The sequence below is a fragment of the Drosophila suzukii genome, chromosome 3, assembly GCF_043229965.1.
Source record: "Drosophila suzukii chromosome 3, CBGP_Dsuzu_IsoJpt1.0, whole genome shotgun sequence".
Lineage (NCBI taxonomy): Eukaryota > Metazoa > Arthropoda > Insecta > Diptera > Drosophilidae > Drosophila > Drosophila suzukii.
Window position 1 is genome coordinate 68,890,536 of NC_092082.1, and position 12,585 is coordinate 68,903,120.

A 12,585-nucleotide genomic window follows, 5' to 3' on the forward strand; every position below is an offset into this window, starting at 1 on the left:
AAATCGGAACGATTTGAACCGGGTACTGTTTTTGCGGATCCAACAGGCGGACCGGGGTACAGGGTCTGGGTCTCCTCGCCGAAATCCGAGCGTAGTTAGCTCCACTTTGTTCTATTATCCATTTACAGGGGAGCAAATGCAACTAGAACCCACTTCACTTTCAATAAGAAGTATTTTGGGAACTATTAGATATACTTTAATTTTAATTTTACTTTAAATTGAATATTATAAATATTATCTTTCTTTTTTTATTAATCTTAAATATTCACTAAAATATCATGTACGGTGCTTTACTTTTTGACCCCTAAAGCTGAACCCCTCCACTTAACCCAAATTCCACAAAAAATGTTGCTCGTTAAACTTTGATTTATGGATGCTTGACTGTAATTTTTAAATCGTCGCCGCTCTCTGATCTGAGATCTCTCGCGTTCTAGACGCAACCACATGATCCATTCGTTTTCAGCACGTGCTGGCACCTCTAGAAATCTAGAAAAAAGGTCTTTTACTGTGGTCAGCTGATATCAGCATATGGCGAGAGCTTTTCGGGGAGGTGCGACCTGCTCTCCCAGAGCAATCAGCATTATCTGCTCACCTGTTGGCAGCTCTATCAATGTGTGCCATAATGATGACAGTGGGATTTAATCAGCATAAAGAAATATTCCCCTCGCTATGGATTGCCAAGTGGATCGGCCGGAAAATAAATCAAAAGATAACGAGGTGCTGAATTAGCTTTATGCATATTTTAATTTATTTACAGCAGTTTTAGCTTGTGTTCTTTCTTCAGTCTTAAATGATAAATACGAAAATGTTAAATGCTATTTGTAGTATTCTATGTGTAGAACTCTTATTCTTAAAGATCAGGAACTTTAGCTTTGTTGTGTGGATCGGTGGTCCAATGGGTTTCGGCGTTAGATCATAGGATCCCCTCACAGGATGAATCGAGACTGGAGCAAAGCCAGGGCGATCAGCTGCAGGCACAGGCTGTAAAGGGCACAGAATATTATAGAGGGGGTTTGGGAAGTGGACTTATAGAGGGGATAGAAAACCATGCCGAAAAATTAAATGAGTAAATGTGACATTTTTGTAAATTTTTTTGATTTAAGTCGGGCAACGTGCAAAATGCTAAATAAATTTTAATTCCATGCAGAAAAACCCAGTTTACTGGACTACTCTTCTTACCATTTCGACTAAAACACAATCTCAATTTTATATAAATGTATTTTTAATTTTATTTTTTTGTTTCGCTTTTCACGTTTTTCTCATGCTTCTTTCATTTATTCTTTTATCTGGAAATGCATCATTTAATGCATTAAATTATAACAAAGTTTTGTTAGTCTAGGGCCTAAGCATCTTAATAGTAGTTTATAAATAAATATTCTCAAATAAATAAATAACTCCATCATTAAAGCTACAAACTATAATTTCACGCTTTTTTCTCGTTGATCGAATAAATTAATATTACATGTTAGTTTCATTAGTATCTGTAAATTTAAATACAATCTTGTGATTTGTGAGTTTTGCATTCCATTTTTTTATTTTATTTATAATAGTTTTCGATGTGTCGTTGGCTTTATTGTTTCGCATGGGGTATTTACCTCAGTAAAAATTGCATTCAAAATTGATATACAGAGCTTAAGATATATACGCACTGAGAGGCAGCGAGGTTCGACAATACGGAGACAAAAAATTGATCTTACGACTAACCGCGTATCTATTTACAATTGGATTCCCTCGACATATTCGAATTTTCGCCGCTTCACTTGTTTACAATATTGGGAAAGCGTTTTGCAAGTTTTAAATTTTCTTGTTTTGTTTCTGGTAGACTTATCGGTGTGGTCGTATTTTTGAGTATTTTCATCGTCAACCGAACGTGAAAGTTCCGCCACAGAGACTCAAGTATTTCAATAGACTCTTTGGGTCATTCGTGTTGCGTAAGGTTATGGCTTTGATTTTACAACTATCTGATTGGATGGGCGTGCGTTTATCATACATTTCGATGGTGGTTATACTCCAAATGGCTGGCTGAGAGGTTCTTATAAAATACTCGAGACTCCGTCGTAATACATTGATATTCATCGTCTTTAGTGTGGGGCTGGCATTGACCTGGATCACGGATCATCGCCGGGGGGACAACAGTCCGCTGCATCAAAAATACTTTAGTGAACCACGGTCGTATGTATGATATATCAAATATTTACACACTGGCGGATGATATATGTGGTGTTGATTTGGTGCTGGATGTGCTGTGTGTAGGGTGGGTGTCTGTTGGTGTCTGATCGTGTGTGGATGTGTTGTGCAAACTTGCAATTACAATATCTCTTGCATACTCAAGCCAGACTTTATACATCATTTCTAGGTCCTGCTTTCTCTTTTCTCATTTTTTCAACAGTCTCACACTGATTTCAACTGAATTTTCCACATTTTGAACGTTTTGATTTTAAAGTTAGGCCCAAATAAATAATTTAAATTTTGAAAAGTATAATAATAATAAAATAAAAAGCACAACAACCAATAAATATAAACCAAAAAGTACAAAATGTGTGAAATAAATTTGGAAAATACTTTTAAGGCTATGAAAAATTCCAATCAATGTTAATGCCAAAAGGAAAGTATCTAATAATTTTAGATAAATTTAGAAATATTAAAGTTCCAATCCATATAATGTATTAAAGAAGTTATTGCCAATAAAAAACAAGTTATTTTGTATAAATTTAGAAAATTGTAATAAAATTTGGAAAGTCTATACTTAATTATTGTTTGTTTTGTGAGAGATAGATGAAGGGTTAGCTAAGAATTTGCTTATGGGAAACTCACAAATCGTAGTAGAGCGAATCGTCGCCGGCTGCACCGCTGCGTCCCTGGGCCTCGGAGCTGGAGTCCTCGTAGCTGGCGTCCTCCAGGGACACCCCGTCGCCCTCGGCCTCCTCCTCCGGATCACCCTGCTCCTGATTCTGATTCTGATCCTGATCCTGATCCTCGCCGCTGCTCATGCGCACATTGCGCTCCACCCGATCGCTGGTTTCGCTGAGGGAGAAGGCGGGAATGGGCGAGCTGCTTTCCCAGTGGCTTGCGGGGGGCGTGGCCAGGCTGGTGGCCATGGTGGTGGTGGTGGTGGTGGTGCTCGTATCCAACTTCCGGTGCTTCCGCTTGCCACCGGAAACCGCCTTGACCTGATGTGCTGGCTGCTGCTGCTGCTGTTGCTGTTGCTGCTTCTTGCCACCAATCTGCCGCTGCTTTCCCGCTTTGTTGGGCTTCCTCTTGCCACCCTGCTGCTGCTGTATGCTGCCCTTGGCCCGTTGCTGCACCGCCTTGGCCAAATCTGGAGGGTTCCTCCTGGCCCCATTCTTTTTGCCACAATTGGGCGGGGCTCTCTTCTCGGCAGCGGCCTTTTCGCGCAACTCCTTGCACCTCTGCGCCTTGGGACCCAGTTTTCTCAGGGCCCCCGCTCCCGATCCCGCTCCTCCACGCTTTTGACAATTGTGGGTGTCCTCCTGCTCGTGCGGCTTGCACCGGGGCTTCTTCTTTCTATTGGGCTTCTTGCCACCGGGGCTACTACTATTGCTACTGCTACTGGTACTGCTACTACTGGTATTACTGCTACTGCTAAGGCTACTGCTAATATGGCCGCTCTCGCTTTGACTACTGTTACTAATACTACTCAGGCTGCCGATCGCAGGCACAGGAACGTAACTGCTACTGCTACTGCTAGTGCTACTACTTTTACTAGTACTACTGCCACTTGTGTTGCTGCTGCAATGTGGCGGCCCCCTAAACTTGGCCACATCGATCAGCTCGATCAGCGGCTTGCCCGTATCACAGAGTTGCCGCACGCCGTGCTTGACGCGATTGGCCCCAAAAGTCTTGGCGATCAGCTGCTCGACCCGATCCTGCGGCACCGTCTCCGTGATGGCATTGGTGTAGGTGCTCAGCTTGCCCAGCGATCGGCTGGCCGGGATCTGGGTGCGTCTCGGCTGGCCACTGCCGTTCAGGGCCAAGTAGAAGACCCGCCGCGCCTGCGAGTGGTACGTGGAGGAGTACGTGTTGTAGTTCTGCAGGCCCATGTTCTCGTTGAAGACGCAGTCGTCGGTGAAGTCTTTCTGCAACAATCAAGGGCTATGATTAAATGATTTGGCTAAGCAAATGGCGGCGGGAAGGGTTAGTTAGAGATTGCTAAATATTGTAGATATTAATTAACCTCTAGGTTAATTTTGGAAAACATTGTATTATTTGTATCTTGTTTAAAGTGAGCTACCTTAGCTGTTAACTTATCTTAATAACATAAAAATGAAATACTGTTTGCTCCGATTTCTCAATGTCAAGTTAAGGTTCTGGTTCGTTATCTGTCAGATAAAGTTACCACGAACTTAAATTGTTCGGCAGGTTAAATACGTTTTCTCAATGCGTTGTTAACTTTTAGAACGACAAATCTTTACAGAGTCGGTTATCAGAAGATGTATTGTTAAATTCGAACTGACAAACCTGTTCGACCGACAAATTTAACCAGTACATTGTCTCTATTTAATAGTTTTAAGTCAGATTTAGCACTTATTTTTAATATACAGTTTAATTTAATGACAATATTTAACAGGACATTGAGAAATCCGACCTTGGTATAAAAAAAGAGCATTTGAATACATCAAGAAATACAATTAGATGCAAAAGTACAAGCCCCTATAAGGTTTTCTACCGGTAGCCATGTTCAGTTAGTTTACAAAACCTTTTAGTATATTTTGAAAAAAAACCTCTTGACCACTTCAAAGGGTTCTTGCAGTAACCAACTTCTTCAGAAACGCATTCCCATAATGAACACCCCTTCCCAAGGAAACAAAACTTCTTTGAATCTGCCATCCAGGGGCGGCGTCTCTTTCTTTTGTCTATCAGCACAGAAATCAGATGGATAAATGCGCTCATTATCACAGGATGTGCTCCTATCGGTGTTGGCCATCATCGATAGGAGGCCCCCGACCTCGGGCGACATACTAACCATAAACATTTCTTCTTTATGAACACCTCATGACAGCCGAACAAAAGGACCAAACAGAATTACCCGGCTGAGAATGAGAAATTGTGGGCTAGGCTATGCTAGGTAAAAAATGTAAATCGAGGAAAGGATTTTCATTGGCCCCACCTTGCCGGCCTTTTTTCTTGTTGCGCCGACTGGCAGACATCTGCAGATCAAATTCAATTAACAAACACTGAATTAATTCGCTTGTCAGGCAATTAAAATTGTTTCGTAAATAAATCGCCAGCCAGCCAGGCAAAGGCAATTCCCTGCCTGATTGTTTACCCGGGAAAATGTCGCCGCTTAAATTTAGAAATTAATCAGGCGAAAGGCAAACAGCAATGAGCCATCAAATGGGTGAGGGCCAGGCCAGGAGTATGTTGACGCCATTTGGGGTCGAGTCATACATATGTGACAACAATGTGACTTGCAGCCCCCCTCTCTAAGAACTCTTTTATGATAGCCGAGCATTTCCAGGCATTTTCCTCTATTTTTAGTCTTTAATGGCTTGCAAGTGAAAATTGGCAGACACCAAAGGGAAATGAAGTTGTACTTGGATAAGGGAGAACACACATTGGGAAAAGAGGGGTCGTGAGTTACCCAGAACCATTAGCTCTGCGTGGTCCCTCTATCGGAGCTTATCGAGTGGCGCCAGGCGAGGCGAGCGGAGAAAGGGTCGACCAACCTGTTGGCCAGATTACGGGGATCACCTAGAAACGGAACCACTTAGGCACACAAACTGCATCCAAAACCTGCGTGACGCGTTCCGCCCGCCACTTATCGCCCCTGAACAGGACAATAACCATGATAATGATGCAACATATCCATTTTCGAACCGCTAGGCATTAATTGACCAAACCCAAACCAAAACGCAAAGGCAATCCCAAGTTCATGGACTCTGCGGGCGGTCCATTCCTCGCCGGGGAACAAATTATGCAAATTAATAAGCAAAACCGTAATATGAACATTTATGGCTACGACATTTTAATTGGTCGAGACGCTGACTCAACACGAGGTATTTTTGGGGTTTTGGGCCTGTGAATTTATGAATTGGCAAGCATTTTGGGGTTTTGCTTTTGGTACCCCTGCTCAATTAGCCAGAGCCCGAAGTCACCTGCCTCGTTGGTCACAAGGCAACACAGAATGTATATGAAATATTATGGTGAAATGTCAGAAAATCAGTCACAAGGTAAACGGTGCTATGAATAGCACCGACGGAAAGTATTAAAAGTGCCAGTAAATCAGGGACCATAACTAGCGGGTAAGTTTAGAACGCAGCCATTTTCCACAGATCTCGTGCTGTGAGCAGCGGACGCCTTGGTCGCCAAAATAAACAAGGCGAAGACGGCCCAATATAACCGCCCACTTGACCAACTTATAGACTTAGAGATATCTTGGCTATGTTATAGGCATGCGGCGCCTTCAAAGGGCCGCCTACAAAGTGGCCGCTGGTGAAGCGTATCAATCAGCAAGTATCTCTGTATCTTCGCATCCGCGAGATACAAAAAGCCAATGTGGACGCGGGCACGCCTCGGCTGACAGAATTGGCACACTCGCTGCTATTTTGGATGCGGAAAGGTCAAAGTGCCTGCGACGGCGGAAAGAAATGAAATGAAATAAATTAAAACAAGAAAAAAAACTGAAAACCTAATGTCCAACGGACCAGTGAAGCGCAGCCGAAGTGGTCACATGGCGCCAGCCCAAAAAAGGCATCCTACGATCTCGGATCTCAAAACGCAGCGGGATAAAGTGTCGCCTAAAATCCAGGAGGAAGGGGAAGGTTACGGAACCCAAGGATATCCCATCCCATAACCGAACCCACCCAACATCAGTTGCCACTTGATGGCATAAGGACACATTCCGGGGCAAAAGGGACTCGACTCTGTAAAGGACTCGCTTTGTTGCTGCTGATCGTGTTGCTTTGTTTTTGTTCACAATTAATTTTTTATTTATTGCCCGAGCCCTTCGGCCGCTCTTTCATTTATTTGAGGATCCCTTTTTGGGTTTTTTCGGTTTACCTCAATCTTTTAACAGGCCTTTGTTTGTTTTTGTTTTCGTTAGAGGGGTGCCAACAATGGACTAGATATGAACCGCTCCATATACCAAATTTAGTTATCTGAGAGCGGCAAATTGTTATACGAAATCGATTTCGCGGTTCAGGGAATACGAAAAATAAGGATGACTAATTTTGTAATATATCTTCACTATTTGGATAAGCATTGTAACATTTTTGTATTCTGTTTAAAGATCGAAAGTTGTTGAATTCCTGGCTATATCAATTTTTAAGAATTTTCTAGGGATTTCCAATTTAGCAAACAAAACAGTAATGGTACCTTGATGATAATGGAGATCTAGAAATTCTATCCTTATGAAAAATGTTTGGTTTTGATGACCTATGCTTGTATATTTTGATCTATTTATGATTTCTTTATTATATATTTAATATTTTAATAATCTGTATCATGTAAAGCTTACTTACCGAGCCGTAGGGAACACCACACGCGTCCATGCACAGATACAGGCAGGTGGCCACACTCTGCAGCTTGATGCGTCCCACATCCACCGTGGAGCGCTGGAGGATCGCTGCAAATGAAACGGAGAAAGCACATTAATTAATTATCAATCACGAGTGCCAGAGGAGCAGACCTGATTATGGTCTGACCCACAATCTGGGCCCAGGTGTCAGGATGTCAAGAAACCGGCGAGAACCCAAAAGGCCCGACCAGAAAGTGGTTAATTACATATCCGACACCTGGAGAGCCGTCAGCCCAGAAGAGTGAGTTGGCCATGGGTTAAGCAATAAATATATATACAGAAAAATATAATAAAGCAAGCATATCCAGCTGGTAACCCACTAAATCATAGATTCCATTGCCGGGCAAATTTGTCAACTGTTCCGAATCGAAGATGCCTTAAGTGAGATTATGGGGGATATTATTTATGGCGAGTACCGCGGCGGGTTAATTGAAATTGCCGCCTTGCACTTGAGAAATGAACATAAAAGACGCGCAGCCACACCAAATTCAAGTTCAGCATCGTTTAAGGTCAAACCACTTGTGTGGTCGGGAATCCGGAATCCGGAGGAGGGGATTGGATATGAAAATACCTATAAGATACCGCTGCCAGCCGCTTTGTCAGTTGGCAGTTGCCTGGCCAAAGTGTGTCAGCACTTTGAGGCAACGGCTACGCACTCGTTCAATGAACTTTATGCACTTTGTGCATAATAAACATCAATTTATAAATACGCAGCTTGTTACGGGAGCAATTGGAAATTGAAATCTTAGCCAGCTGCTGCGGCAAGGAAATGCCTGTTCCTAATAAAAATTATTATTAGAGATTATGGAGTGGCCACTTGAGTGGGGGCAAGATGATTCCCCGACGATATGGAATGAACAAGTAATTAAATCCTTAACTATCCATTATTTACGTACCCTTTAATGGCAGCTGAAATCCTTGACACTAAAAAAGAGGCATATGGAAATGCCGGTATGCTGGTGATTTAATGCCCAGCCAATACTTGAATAATTATCTCATCTCCCTGAAACTATGCCGGCAGATGTAAAAACGTACGCCCAAAAATATCATAAAATATTGCCGTCAATAGGTGGGCAATTTATGGCCCACATGCTTATCCCGTATATGCAACTTTTATTGCAACTGCAACTTCGGTTGCAACTTCGGCTATAAACGGCCGAACTATTTGGTAGGCATGCGTTTTTATTTACAGGGCATCATCAATCGCCCATCCCCCTTTCAAATACGGAAATTGTAAAGTTTCAGCGAAAAGGAAAAACGCATAAATAGTGTAATTGAAACACAAAAAAAGAAAGAGGCTGTAATGGCATTGCTTACCCGATACCTTCCCTTTCCCGGTTCCATTCCCGGTTTCCCAATAGATTTACTTTTTCCCTCCCACAGAAATTTCCCACAAATAATTTAACAGTGCATAAAAATTGTATGGCATTTCAATACTTTTACTTTATCACTATTAAATGTATTATGGTAATGTAATATAATATAATACAATACAATAAAATATAACATTATTTCATATAATATAATATAATATAATATAATATAATATAATATAATATAATATAATATAATGTAATATAATGTAATATAATGTAATATAATATAATATAATATAATATAATATAATATAATATAATATAATATAATATAATAAAATATAATATAACATAATATAATGTAATTTAATATAACTTAATATAATAATATTATGACTTTACTAAGAACACCATTCCTGTTATGGATCCATTATAATCCCAAGACCCTTGAATATATTTTGACAGTGCATAAGTAATGGTTCCATTTTTCTGGAGACTTTCGTAATTGCCTCTAAGTATATTTTAGTGGATTTTCCGCTTTTCCAACTCTCTGTCGGTCCTAAAAAATATACAAACTAAGCAAATGACATGCTAAGCGCGTCAGTTCATTTGTTAAAATCGAAGAGGTCGTCCGAAGGGGCAGTGGGTGGGGTTAAAGTGGGGGAGGGGACTGGAGACCCAGTGACAGCCTTTCACTTCGAATGCCATGTGGTGTTGCATTTCACTTGCGTCGTGTTTGTCGTGGTGTGACTTTTTTTCTCCAAGGCTCATTTAAAAAACGATTTGTTTTGCTCGAGTTAACAAAAGTAATTTTTCTTTTTTTTTATCTCTGCGTTAATATGTATGCGTTTGCATGTGTGCGTTCGGACAGCAACAACTTTTAGCGTATTAAATTGTTAAAAAGAATAATTTATATTTGTTTGTTCTTGTGGGAAAGTTTTCTCTGTCCATATATAAGTATACCTATCTCTTTTCCACAGTGTGCTAAATTTAGCTCGGAGAGAAGAACAACAAACGGTGAGAGCGCGAGAGGGATGGTCGCTCGCTCTGCTTGTGGCTGAACTCTGGCCGCACATACGACATGTGGCGCCGTGGCTTAGTTGGTTAAAGCGCCTGTCTAGTAAACAGGAGATCGTGAGTTCGAATCTCGCCGGGGCCTATGCTTACGCAAGCATTTACTTTTTTCTTTTTTTTATGTATACCAAAACGTTTTTGAATGTTTTCTGAATAATTGTACATTGTAAAAACCTTTATTTCATTAAAATTCTTAATTTTTAAAAATTTATATTTTTCCATTTTAGTTTCGCAGATTATTAGACTTCTTAAATTTAAAATGAAGTGCGGTTTTTTAATATTATTACTTTTATCGATTGATTGGCTTATCAGTTTCGATTTTCTAGTTTAAATGTAGCTTTCCTTCATTATAATGTAAACATATAAATATCATTAACGTAAGTGCTATAATATTGTTTAAATATAATACATTGTATTTCCACTCAAACAATTACCTCAAAGAAAATAGCACATTTACGCCTTCACCCATCATATCCATTTTTCGCCAGTAATAGTCATAGAAATCTTATTGATTTGCTTAGCTCATTATTATGTGGTTATTGCAGGCGCAACAATAACAATACGAATTGGCTTGAGGTGTGAAATAAGTGCATATTGATAATCAAATGATCTTTTATTGATCGATCAGCAGGCGTGTGGAAGTTCAATCAGGCGTCCAGTGCAGTTCATTGAACCAAAAATGGGAAACCCAAAGTTCGAACTCCAAAAGTTAATGTATCCAAATTCCTGGCACGCTTCTGAGCTGCTTTAAATTACCCACATATTAAGCACGCAGTCGGGCGTCGAGAGTTTTGGGGAGAGAGGTCCCCGAAAACCACAATAATAAAATCGACTCCAATGGATGTCACGCTCTGACAATAATTAAAATGTCAAAAAATATGCCTGTCAAAACGGAGTTTCGGAAGGTGCTGGTTTGAGTTATGTTGGGATTGGTTCTTTTCCTTGCCATCGATGGATCGCTGGGATTTTTTGATAACCGCTTAAGGGGCAGGCGCTCGAGGTATGCAAATGAGGCCTTAATTTTCAAGCAGACGACAGTATAGGTAATGTCGAAATTTATGTGCAGGCCCTCAATAAAACTTGAAGTTGACAACAAAAAAATGATATAGTCAGATATTTTAAAGAAATCCATGCATAAATGTATGGAATTGCCTTTTATTATATTTTTAATTATGCTTACAAAAAAGTGTGACGTTTTGGCGTGACATTTTATGAAAATTTACGATCACTTTTGTGGGTATTTAACATAATATTGTATGCCGGCCATCAATGGCCGTAAAAAATATCTCTGGGAATATATCTCTACCCAAGGCATTATCCGCTTTGTTTGGACCCCATCCCCCATTCAGATTCCACTACTGTGCGTCGCCGTCTTTTGTCGTCTTTTGTGGCTCTTCTAATTTACGATCGTGGGCAGCATATTTTGACAATTTGATTTGAATTGGAGGCGAGCATATCAATCAATCGAGGCTCCACTCGATTTCCTACATAATGTGTAGCTATTTCCCCAGTTCCAAATGACAATGAAGAGTTAACAGTCGCTGTCTATTAAAGCCCAATTAGTGGCACTTTATTGAGTTGTCGTTTGGCCGGGCAATAAATCTTTGCCATGAGTATGTGCCGCCTGCTGCCTGCTGCCTGCACTTCTTGGCCAGATAAACGGCGATAAATCAAACCGTGGGCGGTACGATAAGCCGATCTATTTAGCATTTGCAGGTGATTGCTTTTTTGATGGAAAAAATCCAGCTACTTATGCGCGCGATGGGAAAGCAGAAGGCCCGTTTCTCACCCTAAATCTGCGGCATTTCATGCTCGACTGGAGAAATTGCAGTCCGTATCTATTCCGGTATTCGCATCTCAAATTAGCACCCATCCACAAACAATCGCCCGAGTGCCAAATTCAATTCACAGTTGGCTAAACCTCGCACCCTCTCTCCCCTTTTGTGTGTCTCTTATTTGGGCAATTGAAATGCATTTTTTTTTCGGGTGGGAAAGGATATCCTGCAACCGAAAACCTTATTGGCCAATTTCCGATAATAGCAAATGCGCAAAAGAATAAATTACAATCGCGTTGACAGGAGTTCTTTTTCCCGGAGAAGTAGGGGTTGTTTACCCAAAAACGCAACGCCCACTAAAATCCATTTTCCTGCATATGGCAAATCACGATGGGAAATATTGCAATATCTCCGGATATTGGCAAATCATAATGGAAACTGTGCAGTATCTCCGGGATGAGATCTATTCAAGCTGATGGGATTTGACACGACCACTTTGGGTTGGAATTTCTTTTCTAAGCATGGAACACGTGTGGGGATTCTGGCTTTCTCCCTGGGATAAATTAGATTTATCAACGCTACCGTTTTTAGTGGAGAGAATTCATATCGAAGGGCTTTCATCTTCCATCTTCTATATGGATCCAATTCATTAATGAAAAATGAATGCGGCTATTGACAATGCCTTAATTTGATTAAATTAGACGAATAACGTGTAAAGTTCCCCATGGAAAAGCATTGTCTCATCAAGTGGGCCACCAAAGGAGAGCCCCGAAATTAGAGCCGATTAGGTAAAAGTTTTCCAGTGAAAGTTTACGACATTTGAATAACCCCAAACGTGAGTTCTTACAAATTAATACAAGCTGGGAAAACAAACGAACCAAAT

At 40.8% G+C, this 12,585-nt stretch overlaps 1 protein-coding gene and 1 non-coding gene across 5 annotated transcripts in view; one reads left to right on the plus strand and one right to left on the minus strand.

Annotated features, from left to right (window-relative positions):
- Positions 1 to 744: 744 nt before the first annotated feature.
- bnl (fibroblast growth factor branchless) overlaps positions 745 to 12,585 on the minus strand; it is a 45,707-nt gene continuing 33,866 nt past the window's right edge. The window contains exons 1-3 of one of the 4 annotated variants that reach the window (XM_036816802.3): positions 7,482 to 7,585; positions 2,815 to 4,113; positions 745 to 981 (exon numbers count right to left, since the gene is read on the minus strand). In XM_036816802.3, the coding sequence (XP_036672697.2) occupies positions 927 to 981; positions 2,815 to 4,061 (1,302 nt within the window). In that variant the 5' untranslated portion in view covers positions 4,062 to 4,113; positions 7,482 to 7,585 and the 3' untranslated portion in view covers positions 745 to 926. Of the gene's footprint in view, positions 982 to 1,204; positions 2,141 to 2,814; positions 4,114 to 7,481; positions 7,586 to 12,585 lie in introns of those variants that run through there. The other 3 variants (XM_036816800.3, XM_036816801.3, XM_036816803.3) reach the window with 3 other exon arrangements.
- On the plus strand, positions 9,939 to 10,012 carry TRNAT-AGU (transfer RNA threonine (anticodon AGU)). The gene has a single exon. It is a non-coding gene; the product is annotated as a tRNA-Thr (tRNA).